The sequence below is a fragment of the Neomonachus schauinslandi genome, chromosome 5 (assembly GCF_002201575.2).
Source record: "Neomonachus schauinslandi chromosome 5, ASM220157v2, whole genome shotgun sequence".
NCBI lineage: Eukaryota > Metazoa > Chordata > Mammalia > Carnivora > Phocidae > Neomonachus > Neomonachus schauinslandi.
The window spans coordinates 175,828,546-175,853,240 of record NC_058407.1 but is presented as its reverse complement, the minus strand read 5'-3'; the positions used below and the strand labels follow the sequence as shown (position 1 = coordinate 175,853,240).

The 24,695-nt window shown below is 54.5% G+C and overlaps 1 protein-coding gene across 1 annotated transcript in view; it reads right to left on the bottom strand.

Moving 5' to 3' along the window:
* Nucleotides 1-24,674, bottom strand: part of ADAP1 (ArfGAP with dual PH domains 1) — a 52,134-nt gene extending 27,460 nt beyond the window's left edge. The window contains exon 1 of the mRNA XM_021680164.1: nucleotides 24,496-24,674. Within this exon, the coding sequence (XP_021535839.1) occupies nucleotides 24,496-24,577 (82 nt within the window). The 5' untranslated portion in view covers nucleotides 24,578-24,674. The remainder of the gene's footprint in view (nucleotides 1-24,495) is intronic.
* Between the last annotated feature and the right edge of the window lie 21 nt (nucleotides 24,675-24,695).

Genomic DNA, 24,695 nt, shown 5'->3' with positions numbered 1-24,695 from the left:
TGCACGTGTGAGTGTGTGAGGGCAGGTGCGGGTGTGCACGTGTGAGTGTGTGAGGGCAGGTGCGGGTGTGGGGGGCTGGTGCAGCAGGCACCTCTGGTTCCTGGACCAAGGACCCAGCAGCCCCGGCCCTGGGATGTCCGGCCCTGGCCCCAGACTCGCAGCTGCCCGAGGGCACTGGCCATGCCTTGGGCCCAAGCCTCCCTCCCTGCCTGTTTGGGGAGACAAGCGCCAGCTCACTGTGAGATCCGAGAGGGACATGGGGGGCCGACGGGCTGCGCAGTTGAGCACAGGGGTTCTGGTGGTTACAGGCCTTGCTCACTTTCCAAACCTGACCACCAAGCTCACAGCATCCCCGTCCCCAAGGCGCCTGTGGGGCGTGCGACCTGCTCCAGGGTCTAGCAGAGGAAGTGGAGGCCAGGGAGGCAGATCGCTTCTAAGGGCCCCCAGAATAGAGAAGTTTCAGGAGAAAAACAGCCATGTCATTGTGAGGGCCCCGCATGGAGGCCCACAGATGACTGTCCGTGGGGGCTGGTGATTCTCCCAGCCGTCGCCCCAACTGTGCCTCGATGCTTGTTTATGGGGTGGGGGTGGCTGGTGCAGGAGGGGACTCCTGGTGAGTCTGGGGGGCTGGGGAACTGGGAAGTGAGCCCATGCAGACCTAGGCTCCTGGCCGGGAACCTGGAGGCTGGCGCTCTGAGACCAACAGGGGCCCCAGTCCCCCACCTCCTCCCTGTCCTGGGTTGGCTAACACCAGCCTTCCCCACTGGGGCCAGCGAGGGGTGCAGCCCAGAGAGCCTGAGGCCTCAGAGCCTTGGTTCTGGGGGCCTCACCCCACTCAGAAGAGCTGTGAGCAGAGGGGCAAGGCAGACCACCAGCCCACCCACCCACCCTCCCGGACATCCCCCTGTCCGACCTGGCTCCCTGCCGCTCCCCCCACGGCCCCCACAGCCCCTCTGCCTGCTCCGCCCACAGGCCACTGGCCCCGGAAGCCAGAGCATCACATCAGCTTTCTGTTTGGAACCTTCCGGGGACTTTTCACCACCTCTCCTGGCTCCTCCCCAGGCACTGCTCCAGCCCCCAATGACTGGGCGGCCCCTTCCTCCCACATCTCAGTGCAAATGTCACCCTCACGGGGCCCCTGGCCACCAGCAGGGGGCACCCTCATGGGTTCCCCCATCATAATGCCCTTCTCGGTTCTTCACACCATCTGCCAGGCTGCCGTTGACTTTCTTTGCCTGTTTACCCAGCACCACCTGTCTCGACCCCTAGAATGGAAACAGGTCAGGCGCCTGACATGCTTTGGGCCCTCTCCCAGCAGCCCGGTCCCCAGATGTCCACACAGCCACATCCCTGAGCTCGCCCCCCGCCCATGGCTCAGGGGACACTAAGGGACAGGCCACCACCCTGCTGCCCTGAGCACTGACCCGGGGAGGTGTCTTGGCCGCAGGGCTTGACCGCAGCCAGAAGCCAGGCCTCCAATGCACTGGGGTCCGCGGAGCAGGCAGGATGGGCACGCAGGGGACCCAGAGAGTGGGCAGCGGGGGAGATCGGGTGAGGAGAAGGCCACGTGCCCCAGCTCCGTGCCTCCCTGAGGGCTGGGTGGGGGTCAGAAGGCCACAGACCCCCCCTCCATCCCAAGCATGCTCGGTAGCACACAGAGAGAAGACCCCCACACGTGACCCAAGTTTCCACAGGAACCTGGGGATGCATAGAACATGCAGAGAACAGGACAAGGGTCCACAGCTCTGCATGAACCAACCTTCCACCTCCATCCCCTACTCTCAGAAGACACTCCCCGCATTTTGGTAGCATTCTCCAGAAACTGCCAAGGGGGCCACACCGAAGCCCCTGGTACTCCCCCCTGCCAGGCCCCTGCCCCACGGGCCCCTGCCCCATGGCCACAGCCCACCCTCGGTAGCCTGCCTGGATGCCTGGGCGCATCCACTCTCCTTGGGCCCCAAGAGCCGCTCCCTCTTCCTGAAAATGCTGCCCCACCAGGAAATGAGCCACTCCTCTGGTCTGAGAGAACACGAGCAGGGAGGACCCACGTGGGCCAGCCGCGCTGGGTCCCACCCCCTCCCCACCCTTCCTAGCTGTGCGTCCCAAGGTGAATTACTTAACTGCTCTGTGTCTCAGTTTCTCCTCTGTAAAACGGACAGCACTCCATCAAGGACACCGAGACCATTCATACACAGACAGCAGTGGGCCGGCCTGGTATGCAGAGTGCCCAGCTAATTCCGGTCATTACAGAGCGGCATGCACAGCCTGTCCTGGGGGATCACTAACAGCTTCCCCGGCCACCCTCAGCCATGTCCCGGTTCAGACACTCATCTCCTCAGCCCCCCTGAACACGGGCCTGTGGCAGAGACCACTGGGGCTCTCCAGCATCCGTCTCTCTTCCTCCCTGGGGTCACAGGGTACGACACTTCCCAGCCTCCTGGAATGTGACCAGAGGGACCCATGTCCCTCCAGGCCTGGCTGACGGCCACCACCCACCCATGGTGCTCCATGGTGTCCGCATCCTCAGCTGATGGGTGGGGGTGGGGAGACTGACAATGGGGGAGGGGAGGAGGCCCCTGCGTCACTGTCTGGAGCAGAGAGGCCCCAGAGAGCTGGGACCAGGCACTTCTGCAAAGCACTGTTTGAACAAGTAGCAAGTCCTGTCTCTGAGATGTGGGGCTATTTGTTACCGCTGCTGGCCTTCCTAACAGTCTGTCTCCCCATTCACTGTGGGCTTCTCGAGGACAGCAGTACCCCAGGACCCAGCACAGAACCTAGCCAAAACCAGGGGCTCAAGGGCTCGTGATGAACGAATGACCAAACAGCCCAACGTCTGCAGAGTCCCCACTTCCCAAGAGAGAGCCAAGACCTTCTGCCCCTGCCCCGACACACATTCACCGAGGGAGGTGCGGCACGGGAGTGGTGTTGGGCAGAGCACAGTGGCTTTGTGGGGCAGAACTGCGTGGCAAGGGTGGCATGCGGTTTATAGTTAAGAGCTGTCCCGGTGGACCAAACCAAGGTCCAGAAAGGGGAGAGTCCCAGTTCCCCCACCGGGCTCTGTCATCCCCAGAAACGTCCACCAAAGCTGCTCAGTCAACAGTTGTGCACGGAGTGACCAGTCTTGGGCAAGGAGCAGCCCTTCTGGGCCTCACCCTCCTCCTCTGTGAAATGGGACAATAATGGCGACTTGCAAAATGAGCCCAACTGGGAAAGTCACTGCGGTGCAGGAGAGACCCCACTTCTCACCACTCGCTGACGTCTGCTCTGGACCTCTGGCCCAGGCCTCTCTCCTCATGGCCTTCATTGACTCGTGTGGAAATTCTGAGATCGGCTGAGCAAAGACCACCAAACACTCCCGCTCAGCCATCCTCCATCCTTAGACACAGGCTCTGGGACAAGGCTGTCTATGTCCTGGCCTAGAAGACCTGTTTACAGAACACTTAAGCAGGGATTGGCAAACCGTGGCCCCCAGGCTTGTTTCTGTAAATAAAGTTTTATTGGCACACAGCCACACCCATCATTTACATTTTTGTCTGTGGCCGCTTCTGCACGACAACGGCAGGGTTGAGTGGTTGTGACGGAGAAGGTGTGGCCAGCAGAGCCTGAAATATTTACTATCTGGTCCAAGCCCTGTGTCAGAGGGAAAAAGGGTGAGACAGATGTGAGCCCAAGGAGGGCATTTGATCGGAAGGGGGCGCGTACGGCCACTGCTGATAATCATCTCTCTGACAACAAGGCTCCTAGGCTTAAGGAGAGGTTATAAACCTGCCTGACATCCTGCAGCGGGCCCCAGGACCCACCGGGACCCACACTTGAAGGCTGTTTGACCCCAGCCCGCCCATCCAGTGGGGGTCTGGGGCGATATGCATGCACGCCCTCAATCGTAACTCAAGCAGCTGCTTCCAAGGAGGGCTCAAGGGAGCCTGAAATTAAGAAATGGAGACACTAGGCAACACAAAGTTATCACTTGTGCCTTTTTAAAGAAGATTTGGTGGTGGAACCCCGTTACGCATCCGCGAGAATGTGAAAGGCCGACATGACCAAGTGATGAGGATGAGAGAGGCTCGTAAACAGCACTAGCAGGAGGGCAAGTTGGTTCAACTCGCTTTGGGAAACAGCGTGGCAGTTGCTCACATAACTAAACATCTCTGTCCCGTAAACCAGCAATTCTACTCCTAAGTATTTACCAAAGTGAAATGAAAACATGCCCACAAAAAGATTTGCATACCCAGTAATATACAAAGATAAAAATCATGACCAACAGCGATTTATACCGGAATGCAAAGCTGGCTTCATGTCTGAAAATCAATGTAATTCGCCACATTTACAGATGAAAAAAGAAAAACCGTATGACTGTGTCAATAGATTCCGAAGAAGCACGTGATAAAATGTACTATCTTGGTAAAAATTCTCAGAAAACTAGGAATAGCGGGGGACTTTCCCAACTTGATACACAGCCTCTGTGAAATCACTGACCTCACACCTAATGGAGGAAGACTGAATGCTTTCCCCTAAAATCAGGACCAAGACACGGATGTCTGTTGTAGTCACTTCTATTCAAAACTGAAGTGGAGATTCTAGTCAGTGCAATAAGGCAATAAAAGAAATAAAAAGCTAGGGCGCCTGGGTGGCTCAGTCATTAAGCGTCTGCCTTCGGCTCAGGTCATGATGCCGGGGTCCTGGGATCGGGCCCCGCATCAGGCTCCCTGCTCAGCAGGAAGCCTGCTTCTCCCTCTCCCACTCCCCCTGCTTGTGTTCCTGCTCTCACTGTGTCTCTCTGTCAAATAAATAAAATCTTTTTTTAAAAAAAAAAGGGTCGGGGAGCTTGGGTGGCTCAGTCGTTAAGCGTCTGCCTTCGGCTCAGGTCATGATCCCAGGGTCCTGGGATCGAGTCCCGCGTTGGGGTCCCTGCTCCGCGGGAGGCCTGCTTCTCCCTCTCCCCCTCCCCCTGCTTGTGTTCCCTCTCTCACTGTGTCTCTCTCTGTCAAATAAATAAAATCTTAAAAGAAAAAAAGAAATAAAAAGCTTCTAGATTGGAAAGGAAGAAATAAAACCTCTTTTATTCACATACAACATGATTATCAATGTAGAAAATCTGATGGATTCTACAAAAACACTACTATAAATAGTAAGGCTGCAGGATAGAAGATAAATATACAAAAACCAATTATATTCACATATATATCAGTAATAAGCAGCTGGAAACAACATTTAAAAATACCGTTCACATTCTGGAGATTGTTGCACAACAATGTGAATGTTTTAAATGCTACTCAACTATACTTAAAAGAGGGTAAAATAGTAAATTTTATGTTATATATATTTTGCTACAATGAAAAGTTAAAAACACCATTTACAATTGCATAAAAAAATGAAATACCTAGGGGTAAATATGACAAACAGTGCACTGAACACTACAAAATCTTGCTGAGATACATCACAGACCCCCTAAATATGTAGCGAAAGATAGGATTTTCACGGGTTGGAAGACTCGATATCATGAAGATGTAAATTCTCTCCAAATTAATCTACAGATTCAATGTAATCCCAATCAGAATTCCAGCAGGATTTTTAGAATTTTTTTTAAAGATTTTATTTATTTATTCGACAGAGAGAGACACAGTGAGAGAGGGAACACAAGCAGGGGGAGTGGGAGAGGGAGAAGCAGGCTTCCCGTGGAGCAGGGAGCCCGACGAGGGGCTCGATCCCAGGACCCTGGGGTCATGACCTGAGCTGAAGGCAGACAGACGCCCAACGGCTGAGCCACCCAGGCGCCCCTCCAGCAGGATTTTTAAAATACAAATTAACTGATTCTAAAATTCATATGCAAATGCAGGGGACCTAGAGTAACTAAAACAACCCTGAAAAAGGATAAAAACAGAGAACTAACAGTACTTGGTTTTAGAATTTATCGTAACGTTATAGTTATCAAGACCGCGTGGTATTGGCATAGAAACAAGGAGATCAATGGCACAGAATAGAGAGCCCAGAAATAGACGCACACGTGTGACTGACGAAGGTGTAGAGGCAGTTTAGTGGAGAAAGAATCATCTTTCAGCACACGGTGCCCGAACAGTTGGATGTCATCTGCAAACATACTACACTTCAATCCGTGTCTCCTGCCATGTACAAAAGTCATTCAAAATGCATCATTGCACTAAATGTAAAACCTAAAGCTATAAACCTTCCACAAGAAATCTTTGTGACTGTGGGTTAGGCAAAGCCTTTCTGGCCACAGAAAATTAAAAAAATTAAATAAATAAGATAGCTTCATCAGAATTTTAAGAAAAGATCTGCTCTTTGAAGGACGCTGGTTGAGACAAATTATACTGGGAGAAACTTTGCAAATCATGTATCTGATAAAGGACATGAATCCAAAGGGCACAAAGGACTGTTCAAATAATAAGAGCACAAACATCTCAATGACGAGAAGAAGCAGAGGGAAATGTATCTCCGCAGAAGGGATGGGGGCATTGGGCAGAGAAGCCCCACAAGCCCGCACTCTCCTCCCAACTCCCTGGCAGGCTTAGAAGGGGTGCCTTTTATTATGTGTAAATCACACCTCCATAAAGGTGAATCTAAGAATGCAGTGGGTGTTTCTAGGGCCCCAGCCCTACCCCAGAGACTGGAGAAGCCGAAAAATCAGGGCCTCTCACCCTGGTGCAGCCTGCTCTGCGGGGTCAGCAGGAACCCGCTTTCTCTATGAGATACGCCCTCCCTCTCCCAGACCCGGCAGCCACGCTCTCCCAAAGGCTATGTCCGGTGGGCACCCGGGGGCCTGGCCTTGGAGAAGGAAGCAGGAATGTTCCAGGCATCCTCCAGAGCCTCCCCGGCCATCCCGTCCACCTCCCCACACTCCCTGGGGGCTAATGATTGAGCACTGGATCTCGCCTGGTCCCACAGCTCCATCCAAGGCTGATCCTGCCGTTCGTTGCCGCCCTTCCACACGATGAGGCAAATAAGGCCCAGAGCGGGTCAGACACTTGCCCAAGGTCACCCAGTGGCAGACTGGAGCAGACCAGCACTGGTGTCCCGGAGCCCACGCTCCCTGCCCTGAGCTACTTTCCTTCACAGGTTTGACACAGGCAGGTGCCAGGCAGGGGAGGGAGAAGGGGGTCCTGGGGGTGGAGGCGGTCTCCCAGCTGGGCATCTGGCCAGGCCCACAGGCAAGACCACTGCTCACGGGTGGTCACTGTGATCCCCAGCTGCCGGCAGGGCTCCCCAGCGCATCCTGACATGCAAGAGTTGGCTGACCTCACACTTAGGCTCTGAGCCTTCCAGCGGAAGAGGAGGGGGATCCCTCGCCCTGTCCCACAGAAAAGCTTTGCGTTGCAGCAAGGCGAAGGCCACCAGGAGAGGTGGGGTGCCGGGGAGGCGCCGGCAGGAGGGGAACCGGGCTGGACTACTGGGAAGGAAAGAAGTAGAAGCTCGGGCAGCTGTACGCTCCGGCGGTGTCTGCAGCGGGGCTGGACCAAGCAAGCGGGACGCTTTGACCTCACGTGCCCAGTGTGGTTCCCCCAAAGCTCAGGCTAATGGTTCCAAAGCATTTGGTCCGGGTGCCATCTGCCCAGCAGAGATCTGGTGCAAACATCACCTCTCTGGGAGTGACTCGGCCGGCCTGACCGCACGAGGCACCTGCACACCGAGTGTGTGGCCCACAGGGGGTGATCCTACGGATGGAGGCGTGGGCACCAGCCTCCCCCGGGGGCCAGCCAGCCAGGGACACGGTCCTGCTGCTCTCAGGACTCAGCGACCCTAGAGGGCCCTGTCCGAGCACCCCACGCCCGAAACACTGCCCTGGGGCCTGGGGCGGCTTTTCAATCGAGAGCCCTGATTTTAAAGAAGGATGCTGACTCCAGCAGGACAGTTCTTGAGGAGACTGAGCAGCAGTTTAAGACTCCTGGGCTCCCGGAGAGGGACCCCCTGCCCCCCGCAAGTGCCTGAGGGCGGAGTGCCAGCAAGCTGGCCCCACACTGGCGCCCACCTGTCGCCCCAGGGCAGCCCCAGCACCCCTGTAGGAATCAGGAGCAGGTGACTCCCTGACTCCCCGACTCCCCAGATTCCAAGCCCCGCCCTCCTCCCTAAGAAAGCCTCCGGGCAGAATCTCAGGAGGCCCACCCTGACCCTACAGGCAAGGACCTCCGGAGTGGGTCTGTGTGCACACTCAGGCGGTGGAGGACACGGACGGCTGGACAGAGGCAGGCAGGAGGTCCCCAAGAGAGAAGGGACAGGGCTGATGCTTTCGCGGTCCAGGTGGCCAGGCTGGACCTGCAGGCTCAGCCGGGTCTGCCCACCTGCACAAACACCCACAGCCCCACATCAGAGCCCGGAAAGAAGCTCCAGGCATGAGGTGTCTGCATGTCCACATAAGCCTCACACTCCGAAGCTCAGAGCCCCTCCAGGGCAGGAGGGCCACGGGCTGGGGTACCCCGCCACCAGGACTCCTTTAGCCCAGGCAGGAGGGCCCCACACCCCACTCCCCACTCCTGGCTCTGCTCTGGCCGCACCCCTTCCCCACGACGCAGGGAACCATCCGGAGCCTGCCCATCCTCTCTCTGGGCACCAGGGACTCCGCGGATTCCTCGCCCAGTAGCCTAGAGGGGGCCTCCAGGGGCTGTGTCCCCCCAGCACAGACCACGCCCCAGGGCATGTGCTCATGTGCATGTTCGCGCTGCAGACAGAGGCGAGGGCGGCAGAGAGGTGCTGGGCCTGAATCTGCATCTCTACTCCTGTCCCAGCCGCACGACCACACCAGGCTTCCCCGGCGCACCTCCAGGCCACAGCCTCGCCCTCTGTGCGGTGGGGTGACATCACCTGCCAACCAGGACAGACTCTGCCCCAGGCCACCAGCCTTCTCCCAGCTCCTCCCAGACACCCCTTCCTCCTCCTCCCCCCTCCCCTGCCTCCCAAGGCTGTCACTGACCTCCCTTCTCCCCACCCCCACCGTTCTGCTCCTCCCCACTTCTCCGCCTTCTCCTGGGGGCCTGGAGGTGACTCAGCCCCTCAGGGTTCCAGGAGCAGAGGTGAGGCATCTGGGCAGGTGACATATCCTGGGGCTGGGCTGAGCAGGTAGCGTCACCCCCCACCAGAGCCCAGCAGGGGAGGGGGGCGCAGGCATGGAGGTGTGGGTCTGGCAGGGCCCTGTGGCCCTCTGCCCGTCCCACACGGAGGCCCAGGAGTGAGGAGGGCACAGGTTGGGGGTGAGGGGTGGTTTGCGGCCTGGTGGCCCCTCCCCCACAGCCCCCGGCTGCCCTTTCTGGTTTCTGTTGTCAGATCCTCCAACACACTAAGCGCTATGCTGTTTGCTTGAGCCTCTGTCTCCCTGCCGGAACCTAAGCTACGGGGGCATGTTTGCTTTCACACACCGCACACCGAGTGGACTCACCGAAGAGGGGGCCATCTACGGATCTACGGAGCAGGCGCTCAGTGAGCCCCTGGAGGAGGGAGGCTCGCACCTGCCCCTTTCTCCCCACCCAGTGGAGGGCCCGGCCTTCCCTCCGGACCCTCCCCTCCCTCCTGGCCCACATTCCCTTTCCTCCCCAGGACCACCCCATTCAGCACACGTGCTGCCAGATTTCAGCGTCCCTCTCCTGACCCCCAGTACCTTCCAGCCCCTGCCCATGTACACCCCTCCATCCCCCAACCCCTGTCCCAAACCCCCCTGGCCTGCGGGGGCTTCCCCTGGCCCCCCCCCCCCCCCCCCCCCGGCGGCGGTTCCCCCCGCCCCCCACCGCCAGGCTCCGGAGACCCCTCTCATCTCCTCTCCTGGTTGTAAAAACCATACTTGGGAGCTGAGTGCATGTGGAGGTCACACAACACTGGGAATGTTCTAAATGCCACTGGGCTGTTGGGTTTTGATGGTCAATTTTGTTATGTGAATTTTACCTCGGGGAAGAATAAAACAGAAACAGAAAAATATGTACATCTTCGGCTGTCGGCTACTTGGTGTCTACCTCCAGCCTTTTCTCCAGAATGTTCCTCAAGCTCAAGTCCCCACTTGCGGTCTGTGGCAACTTCTCGATCGTAACCCCTCACGCCAGCAACTGGTCTCCACCCTTCTTCCTTCGTCCTTGGCTCTAAACCGGAGTGTCCTCGCCTCTCCCTGTCCTGCGCCCCACACCCCATGTCCCAGCACATCCTATTCCCCAAATTTCAAAATATATCCAAGATCTGACTTTGCACCGCACCACTGCGCTAGACTGAGCCACTGTCTCCTCTCATCTGGACGACTCAGAGCTCTCTAACGGCCTCCCAGCACACCCTCACCTGTCGGCCCAGGACCCTCCCCTACAGCAGGCACGAGGCCCTGCGTGCACCATACCCCCGGCGAGCCTGTCCCCCACTCTCCTCTCCGGACACACTCGCTCCTTGCCTCCCCTTTGAACACACGAAGCTCAGGGCTCACAGTGGCGGGGGCTACGCCCACCCCTCTTCTGGGGGAGCTGTCTCCCCTCCTCCACGGAGAATTCTGGATAACCCCAGCACCAGAAACCCCAGGGTCTTCTTACCCACCTCTCCCCAAATCCCCTTCCGGTGACATCCTCCTGCTCAGGGAGCCCCAGACCTCACCACACCCCAGGACCACACCCTAACCTTGGTCACTGCCACCTCAGTACCTGCGCTCACCCAAGGCCTGCCCTGATGCAGGGGGCCACTAGTACACCCCCTGCCCCTTTCCACGTCGCCCTGGGTCTTCGCTGCGCTCCCCCATCACACCGTGTACAGCCCATCCCTCCACCAAGGCCTGTGCCCAAGGAGCTGAATGTTCTAGAGAAAGACACAGGACCATGCAGAAGGTGCTCGGGTCAATGTGGGACCCGGGAAAGGTCTGGATGGCAAGCTGCAGTCACTTGTGGTCAGTGTCAGCTCTTAGCACAGATGCACCTACCCCTCCAGAGCCCTGGCCCCAGGCGGGCAGCTGTGCAGTGTTCCTGAAGAAACCACACACGCGGGCAAGAGCCAGGACGGGCAGCAAGGACCCTGTCCTCCAGGTATCGGGTCAGTGCTCTGTTCACTGATTGCTGCCCCTGGCCAGGAGGGGGGCAGCCCCTCCCCTCCAGCTCACGTGACTTCTAAGGATTTAAAGGCCTAGGACCCCCACCCTTGGAAGACAGACATTAAAGAGTGGGCAAAACAACCGCATATGACAGGAAAAATTTACAAATGAACACAGAAAAGCTTAGAAGAGACCAGAGAAGGGGCGTATGGGCGCTCAGTTGGCTGAGCACCCATTTCTTGATTTCGGCTCAGTTCATGATCTCACGGTTGTGGGATCAAACCCCGTGTTGGGCTCCAAGCTCAGCGCAGAGTCTGCTTGAGATTCTCTCTCTCTCTCAGCCCCTCCCACTCACGTGCTCTCCCTCTAAAATAAATGAATAAAATCTAAAAAAAAAAAAAAAAAGACCCAAGAAGATATTAAGTTTACACCTCAGGCTGATCCTTGGCAGACAGTCTACAACAATCAAAACAAAAACAATAAACAAAAACAGTGATTAAGCCAGCAAGCCCTGGGAAGAGGGGAGAATCTGATTTCCAAGTGCCCACATTATTAGTTTCAAATATCCAACAAAAACAATCACGAGGCACACAGAGAAACAGAAAAGCATGGCCCATTCAAAGGAAGAGATGAACAGAATCTGTCCCCGACGAGGATTTAGTGGCAGACGTATTACACAGATGTTAAAAAAATTTTTTAATGTGCTTGAAGAACAAATGCCATATGTGAAGAAAGTCAAGAAAACAACGTACAGACAAAAGGGAAATAGGAATAAAGACAGAAAATCTACAAAGAAACCAGAAAGAAACTTCTGGATGTAAAAGCACAGTGACTGAAATAGAAAATTCACCAGAGGGATTCAAAGGCAGATCTAAGCAGCCAGGAGAAAGAATCAGTGACCTTGAAGACAGGACAATGGAAGTTATGGAGGCCGAGAAACAGGCAGAAAAGAAGATGGAAGAAAAGCAAACAGAATGTAAGGGGCCAAGCAATGTGCATGGGAGACACAGAAGGAGAGAGAGAAAGGAGCAGGGAGAAGATCTGAAGAAATCATGGTGTGAGGAGACGTGAGCACAAACATCCACGAGACTCCGTGAACTCCAAGAGGCCACTCATTGAGACACACAACGTCCAAAACCCAGACCCAAGGATCGCGAAGGCAGCAGGAGGAAAGCCACTTGTCACAAGAAATCCTCAAATAGATGAAAAGCAGATTTCTCACCAGCAACTTCAGAGGCTGGGGCACCTAGGTGACTCAGTGGTACCGAGTAGGGAACCAGCCTGCTTCTCCCTCTCCCCCTGCTACTCCCTCTGCTTGTGCTCTCTCACTTTCTCTCTCAAATAAATAAAATCTTGAAAAAAAAAACTTCAGAGGCCAGAAGACAGTTGGCTGATATATGCAAAGTGTTCAGAGGAAAAACACTGTCAACCAGGAATCCTATTTCTGGCAAAACTGTCCTTCAAAAGTGAGGGGAAAATCGAGATGTTCCCAGAAAAACAAAAGTCGAGGGTGTTTGTGACCAGAGCGGCAGCACTCAAAGCCATATGGGGAAACAAAGATCTCAGGAAAGGTAAATACGCAGCAACTATAGAAGCTAGTGTTTTATAACAATGGTTAGTTGGCATTCGATGGTATTAAAACTGGTTTTCTACATGATTTAAGAGACTAACTCATTTGACCAAAAAAAAAATTATTAATGTAAAACCTAGTACTACTATAACTTTGGTATTTAACTCCAGATCTTGTTTTCTACATAAGAGACTAATGCATTTAAAATAATTATTATTTATGGGGCACCTGGCTGGCTCAGTCAGAGAAGGATGCCACTTTTGATTTCAGTTGGGTGGAGAGATTACTTAAAAAAAATGAATGAATGAATGAATGAATGAATGAATGAATGAATATTTATGTCCTGGCGCACACAACGTGTAAAGATGAAATACTGTGACTTCGACAACCAAAAGGGTGTCGTACAGACAGCTGTGAAGGAACAGGGTTTCTGCACGTTACTGAAGTTAGACTACTACAGATTCGATTTAGGAGGTTATAAATTTAGGATGTTAAATGTAATCTCCGTGGCAACAAGGAAGAAAAGAGCTATAGAATATACACAAAAGGAAATGAGGAGGGAATTTAAACATTTCACGTAAACACAGAAGACGACAGGAAGGCAGGAAACGAGGGACAAAAAAAGCTGTAGGCCACACACAACATAAAGGGCACAAGGGAGAAGGAAGTCCCTCCTTACCAGCGTTCACATTACAGGTAAAGGGATGAACCTCTCCAGTCAACAGGCAGAGAACGGCAGGACGGACAGAAACACGTGGTACGCCACGGGCTGTCCACGAGAGATGCGGCCCAGATCTACAGACACAGTGGGTCGGAAGCCAAAGGATGGGAAAGGATACCGTGCGTGGACAGCCAGCAGGAGAGAGCTGGAGTGGTTTCACGAACATCAGACAAACAGACTAAGTCAGGAAAAGGCCACAGGGACGAAGGAGGACAGTCTATGTGAGTAGAAGCCTCGATACAGCAAGAAGATCTAACAATTACATTTACGCACCTAATGACAGACCATCCAAGCATAGGAAGCCGAACCCGACAGAGCTGGAGGGGGACATCGCCAGCCTCGAATGACAGCTGGACACCGCGATGCTGCACTCACACTGATGGACAGAGACATCCGGCAGGAGTAAGGAAACCGAGGATCCAGGACGGCACACGCATTCCTCCCTAGGGCCCGCGGGGCGTCGTACCGTTGTACGGGATCGACCACACGTGAGGCCGCAGGTAAGTCTAGATCGATTTTAAAAGGTAGGTGTCTTACAGAGTACCTTCTCTGGCCACAACAGGGTGGAGTTAGAAGTCAACACAAAGAAAACTGGGACATTCACAACGTGGCGGAAAGGTAACACACTTTTAAACGACCAGTGGATCAAGGAAGAGATCACAAGGGAAATTAGAAATGAAATGAAATTAGATGAAGGAAAACAAAACACGACACCAGAACACGGGATGTAGCAACGGTGGTGCTAACGGGGAAATCTGTAGCTATAAATGGTGACATTACAAAACAAGAAGGATGTCAAGCCAGCGACCGAACTTACAACCGAAGGAACTAGGCAAAGAAGAAACTAAACCCAAAGCTGGCAGAAGGGAGGAAATCATAAAGACTGGAGTAGAGATCAATGAAATGGAGAAAAGAAAACCAATAGAGAAAATAAATGAAAGCAAAAGTTGCTTCTTTGAGAAGATCAGTGCATCGGCATGCCTTGAACTGGATGGCCTAAGAAACTGACTCAAGTCACTCAAATCAGACACAAAGTTGGGGACGCTGCTCCCAGAAATAAAAAGGTCTATGAGAGCGTGCTGTGAACAACCGTACACCAACACAGGGTCACCTCGATGAAGTGGACAAATTCCTGGAAACAGAAAACCCACCAATTCTAAGTCAGGAAGAAGTGGACCATCTGAATGGTCCTATAAACGAGTAAGGAGACCGAATCCATCATCAAAAATTCCCAACAAAGAACAGCCCTGGCCCTGATGGCTTTCCTGGTGAATTCTACTCAACACTTAATAACCAACACCAATCCTTCCCAAACTTTTCCAAAAGAATTGAGGGGGAGGGAGCGCTTCCTAACTCATCCGACACGGCCAGCAGAACCCCAGAGATACTACGAGAAGATCACAGACCAGTATCCTTTGTGAACACAGACCACTGGAAAACAGGACTCGGCAGCACGTTAAGGACGACGCACCACAACAAGCGCTTTATTAGTGGAAAGCACAGAGGGCTCCCCGTGAGAACCCGCCAGTCGTCAGCAGAACGAGGGGAAGCCCACACGATCGTCTATCTCAACCGCTGCAGGAACAGCACTTGACCAAACGCGACGCTCTCGTAAAAGCGCTCAACAAGCCAGGAACAGGAGGGACTGCCCCCCCACAGTACCCGCCGTCTCTGAAAACCCCACGGCAACCGTAATCCTCGGTGGTGGGAGACTGCCAACTCCTCCTCGAGGAGGAGGGGGAGCAAGGGGAGGGTGCCTGCCCTCACCACCTCCAGTCTGCACGGTACTGGCAGCCCCGGCCACAGCAACCAGGCATGAGGACGAGGGAAGAGGCATCTACAGTGGGGAGGAGGGAGCAAAACGATCTGTTTGCGTACGACATGGTCTTATATGCAGAAAACCCTACAGACTCCACAAAAGAGCTGTCAGAGTAAGTGAATTCAGCAAAGTGATGGGATACGAAGTCAGCACGTGACAATCAGTTGCGTTTTTATTTTTATTTACTTATTTCTTAAGTAATCTCTACACCCAACATGGGGCTCAAACTCAGCACCCTGAGATCCAGAGTTGAATGCTCTACTGAGCCAGCCAGGGGCTGTAGTCAGTTGCATTTTTATACAGATTGAGCAATCTGAAAGTAAACTGCAAGAAGAAATCAACTTACAATAGCATCAAAAACAATAAAATACTTAAGAAATAACCAAGCAGGTAAAAAAAAAACCTTGTATGATGAAAACTATAAAGTGTTGTAGGAAGAAAGTAAAGACATAAATACATGGAAACATATTCCATGTTATGGATTAGAAGACTTGATACTGTCAGAATGTCACTATTACCCAAAGTAAATCAAAGACTCAATGCAATCCCTACCAAAACCCCAATGACATAGTTTGCAGAAATGAAAAGCCCATCCTAAAATCCACACGGAATCTCAGGGGACCCTGCATAGCTAAAACAACCTGGAAAAAGAACCACTAACCTGGAGGACTCACACCTCATGACTCAAAATCTAATACAAAGTTGTAGTCATCAAAACAGTGTGGTACTGCCATAAACGACAGACATATCGACCAGTGGAACAGAATAAACCAGGAGATAAAGCTTCGCATAGATGCTCAGATGATATTTGACAAGAGTGCTAAGACCACTCAATGGGGAAAATATAGAGTTTTCAACAAGGGGCGCTGGGAAGATGCCCACATGCAAAAGAATGACACTGGACCCTCACCCAACAGCATATACAAAATTAACTCAACATGGATCAGGTACCTAAACCTAAGACCACAGGCCCACAGGTTGGGCCTCAAAACGAGGCCTTCTTAATAAATTTAAGAAGATTAAAATAACATGACTCATCTTCCGACCACCATGGTGTGAAACTAGAAATCCATTACAAGAAACCTGGAAAATTCACACGTGTGTGGAGATTCAACAACGTGCTACTGAACGACCAGTGGGTCAAGGGAGAAATCAAAAAATAATTGAGACAAATGAAAATGGAATACAACACACGGAAACTCAGAGAGCCCAGCAACAACTGTGATGAGAGGGAAGTCCACAGCGGCAGGCGCCGGCCCGGAGAAACGAGAAAGGTCCGTGATAAACAGCCTAACTTGGCACCACAAGGAACTGGAGGGAGAACGGATGAAGCCCAGGGCGCCCGGGAGCACAGCTGATTAAGTGCCCGGCTCTTGGCCTGGGCTCAGGTCGTGATCTCAGGGTCGTGATGTCAAGGTCGTGAGATGGAGCCCCACACTGGGCTCCATGCACAGCGTGGAGTCTGCTTGAGACTCTTTCTCCCTCTGCCCTTACCCCACTCGAGTGTGCTCTAAAAAGAAAAAGGAGAGAGAGAGAGACAAAAAGATAATAGAAAGATCAATGAAACGAAGAGCTGTTTTTTGGAAAAGACAAACAACCCTGACAAACTTCAGCTAGACTCACCAAGAAAAAAAGAGAGAGGACTCAAATCAATAAAATCATAAATGAAAGAGGAGACCTACGACTGAGACCATGGAAACACTGAGGATCGTACGAGACTATCATGAATAATTACATCCCCACAAATTGAACAAGAAACGAATAAATCCCTAGGAACATACAAGACTGAATCATGAAAAAGTAGAAGATCTGAACACATGGATTAGTAGCAAGGAGATTGAATCCGTAATCAAAAACCTTTCAACAAACGTCCAGAACCAGATGGCTTCACTGGTGAAGTCTACCAGCATTTAAAGAAGCAATACCAATTAATAACAAAAAATAGAAGATGAGGGAACACTTCCAAACTCCTTTTGTGAGGAGAGCACTACCCTGATGCGAAAATCAGACAAGGACACCACAGTTACGGGCCAACACCCCTGGTGAACACAGATGCAAAAGTCCTCAATGAAAGATTTGCGAACTGAATTCAACAACACATTAAAAGGACCATACACCATGACAGAGTGGGATTTACTCCAGGGATGCAAGTTTGCATCAAGAAATCCATCCAAGCAGTCTCTCCTTTGCTGTCCTGCCCACTGATCCCTTGCAGCGTGTTCAATAAACATCTATGTCCTTAGGAAGAAAAAAATCAATTTGGCATCCACAAATAATTAATGTGATATGCTCCACTAACAAAAATGAAAGATAAAAATCATATGATTTCAAAAGATGCAGTAAAAGCATTTGACAAAATTCAACATCCATTTATGAGAAACACTCTGAACAAAGCGGGTACAGAAAGAACGTACCTGAACACAACAAAGGCCACGCAGGTCAAGCCCCCAGCTCACATCACACTCAACAGTGAGAAGCTGAGAGATTTACCTGTAAGGTCAGGAACAAGACAAGGATGCCCTCTCTCTCCACCTTTATACCATCTGGTACTGGAAGTCCTGGCCAGAGCAACAAGGGAGGAAAATTGGTAAAAGGCATCACAACCAAAAGGGAGATAGTAGAACTGTCTCTATTGGCAGATTATTTCACTATTTCTACACATTATGTGTAGAAAACCCTAAGGATCCTCCACACATGTGTACACACACACACACACACACACTAGAACTGATCAATGAATTCGGTGAAGCTACACGACACAGAGTCAACGTACAGAAGTCAGTTCTGTTTCTCCACACTAATAGCAAACCATGAGAAAGAGCAATTAAGAGAACAATCCCATTGACAGGTGCATCAAAAATAATAAAACACCTGGGAATAAAGTTAATCCAGGAGGTGAAGAGCCTGTATGCTGAATGCTATAAAACCTTAAAGAAATTGAAGACACAAGTAAATGGAAAAACAGTCCGTGCTCATGGTTGGAAGAATTAATACTGTTCAAATATCCATACTACCCAAAACAATCTACAGTCCAATGCAATCCCCATCAAAAGTCCAATGGCGTTTTTCACAGAAATAGGGCAAACAACCCTAAAATTTGTATAAAATCACAAAAGACCCCAAATAACCAAACAGTTTTGAGAAAGGGGAACAAAGTTGGTGGCTTCATGCTTCCCAATTTCAAACTATTTTACAAAACTACAGTAATCAAAATACTATGGTGCTGGCATAAAAACAGACACATAGATCAGTGGAACAGAATAGAGAACCCAGAAATGAACCCACCCATACATGGTCAATTAATCTACGACAAAGGAGCCAAGAATATACGACGGGGACAGGACAGTCAATTCAATAAATGGGGCTGGGAAAACTGGACAGCCTCACACCATACACAAAAATCAACTCAAAATGGATTAAAAACTTGAGTGTAAGTCCTGAAACCATAAATCTCCTAGAAGAAAACAGTAAGCTTCTTGACATCGGTCTTGGTGAGGATTCTTTGATTAGGCAACAAAAGCAAAAATAAACCAATGGGACTGCATCCAACTAGAAAGCTTCTGCACGGCACAGCAAATCATCAACCAAAAGAAAAGGCAACCTGTGGAATGGCAGAAAATATTTGCAAATCATATCTAATAAGAATATCTTAAAAAATATAAAGAACTCACACAACTCGGTAGCAAAACAAAACATCAAAAACACCCAACAATGCAATTAAAAACCGAGAAGAGGCTCTGAACAGATATTCTTCCAAAGGGGACATACAGGTGGCCAGCAGGTCCACGAAAAGGTGCTCATCACGATCGTCAGGGAGATGCGCATCAGGACCGCGGTGCGATCCCCGCCCCCCACCTGTCAGAATGGACAGTCACTGTCCAAAGGACAAGAAGGAACAAGCGTTGGCGAGGATGTGGAGAAAGGGGAACCTTTGTGCGCTGCTGGTGGGAAATCAAATTGGGGCAGTCACTGCGGAGAACAGCATGGAGGTTCCTCAAAAAATTAAAAATAGAACTACGGTAAGATCCAGCAATTCCACTTTTGTGGAGGGAAACGCAGACACTAACTGGGAAAGTCGTCTGCACCCCCGTGCTCACTGTGGCGTCTTTCACCATGGCCAAGACACGGAGTGGCTAAGTGTCCACAGACGGACGAGTGGACACTGGAGATGCCGTGTGTACATATACACTGGAATAGTATTCCGCCACAAAAAAGAGGAGAACCTTGTCCTTTGCAACAATATGGATGGATCCTGAGGGCATTATGCTAAGTGAAAGGAGTCACAAAGAAAAAGATAAATACCATATGTGGGTCCGAGGAAAAAACCCCTGAACTCATCGACACAGAGAACAGCCTGGTGGTTGCCAGTGGGGTGGGCGAGATGCGTGAAGGGGGCCGAGGGGCACCAACTTCCAGGTAGAAGATAAGCAGGTCCTGGGAAGTAACGCACGGCGTGGTGACCGGAGTTAATAACACCGTGTTGTATATTTGGAAGTTGCTAAGAGAGTAGATCTTAGAAGTTGTAACGCTGTGTGCTGACACTGTTCACCAGACTTACCGCGATCATTTCACAATGTACACAAACCCCGATCACTGGGTTTGACACTAATATCATGCTCCATGTGAACTGCACCCCAATTTCATTTTATTTTTTTTTAGATTTTATTTGTCAGAGAAGAGCGCACAAGCAGGGGGAGCATCAGAAGCAGGCTCCCCGCTGAGCAGGGAGCCCGATGTGGGGCTCGATCCCAGGACCTGGGATCCCCTGGGATCATGACCTGAGCCGAAGGCAGATGCTTAACGACTGAGCCACCCAGGCGTCCCTGCACCCCAATTTTAAAAAGGAAGGAATTTTGCCACATGCTATCACGGGGCTGGACCTGCAGACACGAGACAAACACCATGGGACCCCACTTCTCTGAGGGACCTGGAGTCGTCAGGCTCACAGAGGGCAGCGGGGGGCCTGGGAGGGGGCGTGTTTTGTGGGGACAGAGTTTTAGTCGGTGAAGGTGGAAAGTTCTGGAGACAGCTGGCTACACAGATGTGAAGGCGCTGAAGGCCCTGAACCAGACACACCCACATGGTTAAGACTGTCCGTTCTAGGTTATGTGTATTTTAACACAATAAAGAGAAGGGGGGAAAGAGCCTGTCTCAGCCACTGCTCTGGGCCTGACGGGGCCACAGGGAACAGCCGCCAGGAGGGCAGGTGACAAACCCACGCCTGCCAGCCTGGTGCAGCCCCTTGTGGCTCGTCCGTGGGGGAAATGGGGCCGAGCAGCCAGCTCACAGGTGTGGGGAACAGCGCTAGCAGGCCCCTGGCCCGAGCAGGGCTGAGTCAACAGCAAACGAGGAGGGCGGGGCCCGAGGGGGGGTGATGTCACCCCCTGCCTCAGAACAACCAGGCCCAGCTCACCACCCTGGCCCGCCCAGCAGCTCCGAGTCCCCTCTGGGGCAATCTCAGCCTAGTGAGTGTCCCCAGCATGGCAGAGCGGGGTGGCTGAGCCTCCCCTGCTGGGGTGGAGGGGGGCAGCTGCTCCCCAGCCCCCCACACACGCGCGGGCACCAGGGGCCTGCTGGCCTGTGGCTGAGCACAGAGCCAGCTGACGGACACAGCCTGGAGCCCCCAACCCTCCAGACCGAGAATCGCCTTGTGACACAGCCATCCTACTCTTCCGGCTCTGCCCCAAAGACTCAGACTTGCACCCCCGCGTTCACAGCGGCCAAGGGGGGAAGCCACGCAGATGTCCGCTGCTGGACGGTGGGCCCAGTGCGGGGCGTCCATATCACAGAAGCCCGGACACGCGAGCGTGGCAATGAGCCAGAAACAAGGCGAACGCTGCAGGACCCACTCACTCGAGGTCCAGGAGCCGTCAGACCCACAAACACAGCAGAGCTGGGGGTGGGGGCGGGGGGGCCGTGTTTCCCGTTTACAGGGTGCTAAGAGCTCTGGAGACGGACGGGGATGGTGTACTTAATGCTCCCGCACACCTAAGACTGTTTCGAGGGGGCGGCTCAGTCGGTTGAGCTCGGACTCCTGGTTTCAGCTCAGGTCAGGAGCTCCTGGTGGGATCGATCCCGCCTCAGGCTGCCTGCTCAGCGGGGGGTCTCGGCTTCCTCTCTCCATCTGCCCCTCCCCCTGCTTGTGCAAGTGCACACGCATGCTCTCTCTCAAATAATGGTTAAAATGGTAACTTTCATGCATATTTTACCACAATAAAAATAATCCTTTTTCTAACCCAAGAACCAGGTGAGTTACTGCCCCAGAGATGGGTGCTGCCCGCCCAGCCCCTGCCAGCCACGCGCCCACTCAGGGGACCCTCTCCCCAACGAGGCCAAATTCCTGGAACTCCCCCCACCAAGCTGCTCTGCCCTGGCTTACAGCAAGGTCAGCAAGTTCCGGAGAGTCATGTCCGCCGCGGAGCCTTCCTGGGCTGAGCGAGCAGCTTCTGCTCCGAGGTCACCCGCCTGGCTGAGCAGGCACCACCTCCGGTCGTGGCTGAGCCACAAGGGCCGGCCCCCTGGCCTCTCAGAGCCAGACCGTCCGGGTCGTGGCTCCGGAAACGTGCCCACAGAAGCCTGCATGCAGCCACCCCAAACCACCTGTCTTGTCAGAAGCGAGGACCCCTCACGGCGCCGACCGTGCGCGTCAGAAGGCCCAGGTGCTCTCAGAATTGGCTTTACCTGGAGTTGCCAGGTGACTCAGATGCCCAGGTGACACGCATCAAAGGACCACACCATTATCACCCACAGCCAAACCCAACTGAAGACGTGAGAGCCCCCAAGTCCTTCCGGGGCATCGGACCTGAGGCTCAAAGGAGAGAATCTATCATTTGTCCCAACTAGGTAGGCAGCTTGGAGGACGTGCAGAGGCCCACCCCCCTCCCTTGACCCCAAGACGGAGACCCCCACCCAGGCCTTGCAGGGGAAAGGGTTGCAAACGCACCCACTCCCTCAGGCCTGTCACTTCTCTGGGAGGCTGTTAGCTGGGGCCCACGCGCAAAGGAGCGGGGAGCCTACTACTGGAGCAAGTCCTATGGGGCTGCAAGGACTCCCTCACCCCACCTCCCTCCCAGGAGCCCTCACCTGGCCAGTTGGCCCGCGAGGGCCATGGTGGTTAGGGGTGGCCCAGGCCTGCCCCCTGGCCCCGGCAATGCCCTGCTGCTGGCTGGCTGTGGTCAGGCAGGGCAGCCATGAGCCAGTCCGTGTCACCACAGAGTGGCCCCCAGCCGCCCGTCTGGGCGGCGGCAGGCACGGTGGCACAGAACCTGGACAGACCAGATGACTCCATCCAAACAGCAGAGACTGTGGGCGGGCATTCCACCGGGGTCATGAGGGAGGAAGCAGGGCAGCAGGCCTCGCCCCCGACGCTCCTGGAGCAGTGGGGAAGGCCAGCAAGGGCGGCAGGACTATAGCATCAAGAGACCTGCTCTGCCTTTGAAGCCCCACATCCCCCAAGGCGGCTCAAGTTTCCAAGGCCTCAGCTTTCCCAGCTGTGAAATGGGGGCGATCGCCAGCTCTTGCCTGTTCCACAGGGCTGCCAGACAGATAAGGCAAGATGCTGATGTCATGTGCCAACTCTGAAAAACCAGAGGCTTGGCCCAAGGCCTGGGAAAGCTGGGCTTGTAAGAACTGACCGCTCCGGAGCCCAGCGTGCCTGCCTCGGGGCAGTGGCCTCTGGCTGAGTGGGGGGGGTGCAGGGCATGGCAGTGCCCACTGGGAGGGGAGGGGCCCCTGCAGGGCCCAAGAGGCCAGGAAGCCCCCTGTCCCACCTGCCTACCCCGCGAGATCGCTGGAGGGAGGCTGTGGGTCCAAAGACGCTGCTCCTGAGCAGTGTACCCAGGAAGGAGAGGGACAGGGCCAGCTCCCCCTCCCCCGGCCCCCTGCCTGAGGCTGAGAGCCTCTCCCTGGCGCAGCCCACTCTCCTGAACAAGGGAAAGTGCAGGTCTAGAAGAGGGAGGTGGGGAGCGCGTGAGCGGCGCCAGCCAGCGGGCAGGAGCAGAGCACAACGGTGGTGCCGATGCTGCCCCCCACCCTCAGGGTGGGCACCGCGGCTCCCCGGCTCAGGAGGCTGGGGGCAAGGCCACCGCAGTCTGCCCAGCTTCCAGAGAAGACTGCCACTGGCTGCGGGACACTCTAGCTCCTGGTATAGCCTCTCTTGGCAACACCGTAGCTGACCAGCAGATTCCCAGGACCTGGGGCTGCCAAAGGACCCCCCCCCCCCAGCCCAGTGGGTGGGCAACAGAGGAGAGCTGGTGACCGGGTCCCTTCTGGAGTGCCCAGAGGCTGCATGTCTCAGACTGCCGTCTCAGGACAAACACAGGCCCCCTCCTTGGGGGGCTTGTGCTAGGTGTGTTCTGAGGAGTCTGGGCTAGGAGCCCCCAGTGGGGTGTCCAGTGTCCCCCTGGAGTGCCTGGGGAACAGCCCTTGAGTGGGGCCACCCTCCACCCTGGGGTGACGTGAGCAGGTGAGGCTGCCCCACCCCCACCCTCAGCAAGGACTAGGGGTTGCTGCTGATGGCTCAGAAGCAGGGTTCTGCTGGCCTGGAAGCTCAGCCTGTCCTTTTCCTGCCAATCCCAGGACAAATCGCCCCAGGAAGGGAGGGGAAGCTCCTCAGGACTCTGGCACCTTGGAAATCACCCCAGAGCAGGGCCACCCAGGAGCAAAGTCCAGGAGATGCCTGCTGGGAGGATGGGTGCAGGTGGACCGGGAGCTTGTTACAGGCTGCACCCGCCGGAGGGCCCCACCTGAACTGGCCACCTGCCCAGAGCAGCCGGTTGCCAGGGTGGGGAGAGGGGAGCCCTTTCCTACCGGGCTTCTTCCCCCCAGCCCCCTGCTCAGGGCGCGTGCAAAAGGGTGGCCCCAGGCGGGGGGGGGGGGGGGCATGACGTCACCTCCAGGTGGTGGGCAGCCAGGTGGACCCCCACACCCACGCACAGAAGCCCCCCCACCCCCGGCGGCTCGGCCTTTCTCTCCCTGCAGACGCTCGCCCGCGCGATTTCCTCTTTCTCTGCGGAGCCGAGGTTTCGCAACGCGGCGGCGGTCCGTGGGTGACAGCGAGACACGCAGCCCGGGGGGAGGGGAGGCGACACAGCCACAGGCCCCGGGGCCGCTGGGAGGCGACGTCCGGCTCCATGCAGGTGCACCCCGGGCCCGCGCCCCCCTCCCCCCGGCCACGCAGGCGCCGCAGCACCCCTCCCAGTCCCCGGGGCTGGCATCCAGGCCGGCACCCACCCGGGCCGCACCCATCCCGGCCCCGCACCCACTCTCGCCGGCGCCCACCCGGGCCCGCGCCTCCCAGAGGCGCACCCACCCCGCCCCGCATCCAGCCTGGCCCCGCACCCACGCGGACCGGCCACGACCCTGGGCGCACCCACCCGGCCCGCACCTACCCGGGGCGCCGCAGTCGGCGCATCTCGTGTTCCCCGGCCGCTGCAGCAGCTCCAGGACGGCCCTTCGCCGCTCCTTGGCCATGGCCGCGATGCTGGCCGCCCGGGATGCCGGCCGCGGGCCCGGAGCGTCCGCCCCGCCGCGCTAGGGCCCCACGCAGGCTGCCCGCCGCCCGCGGCCCTGCGCCATCCTGGGCGGCCTC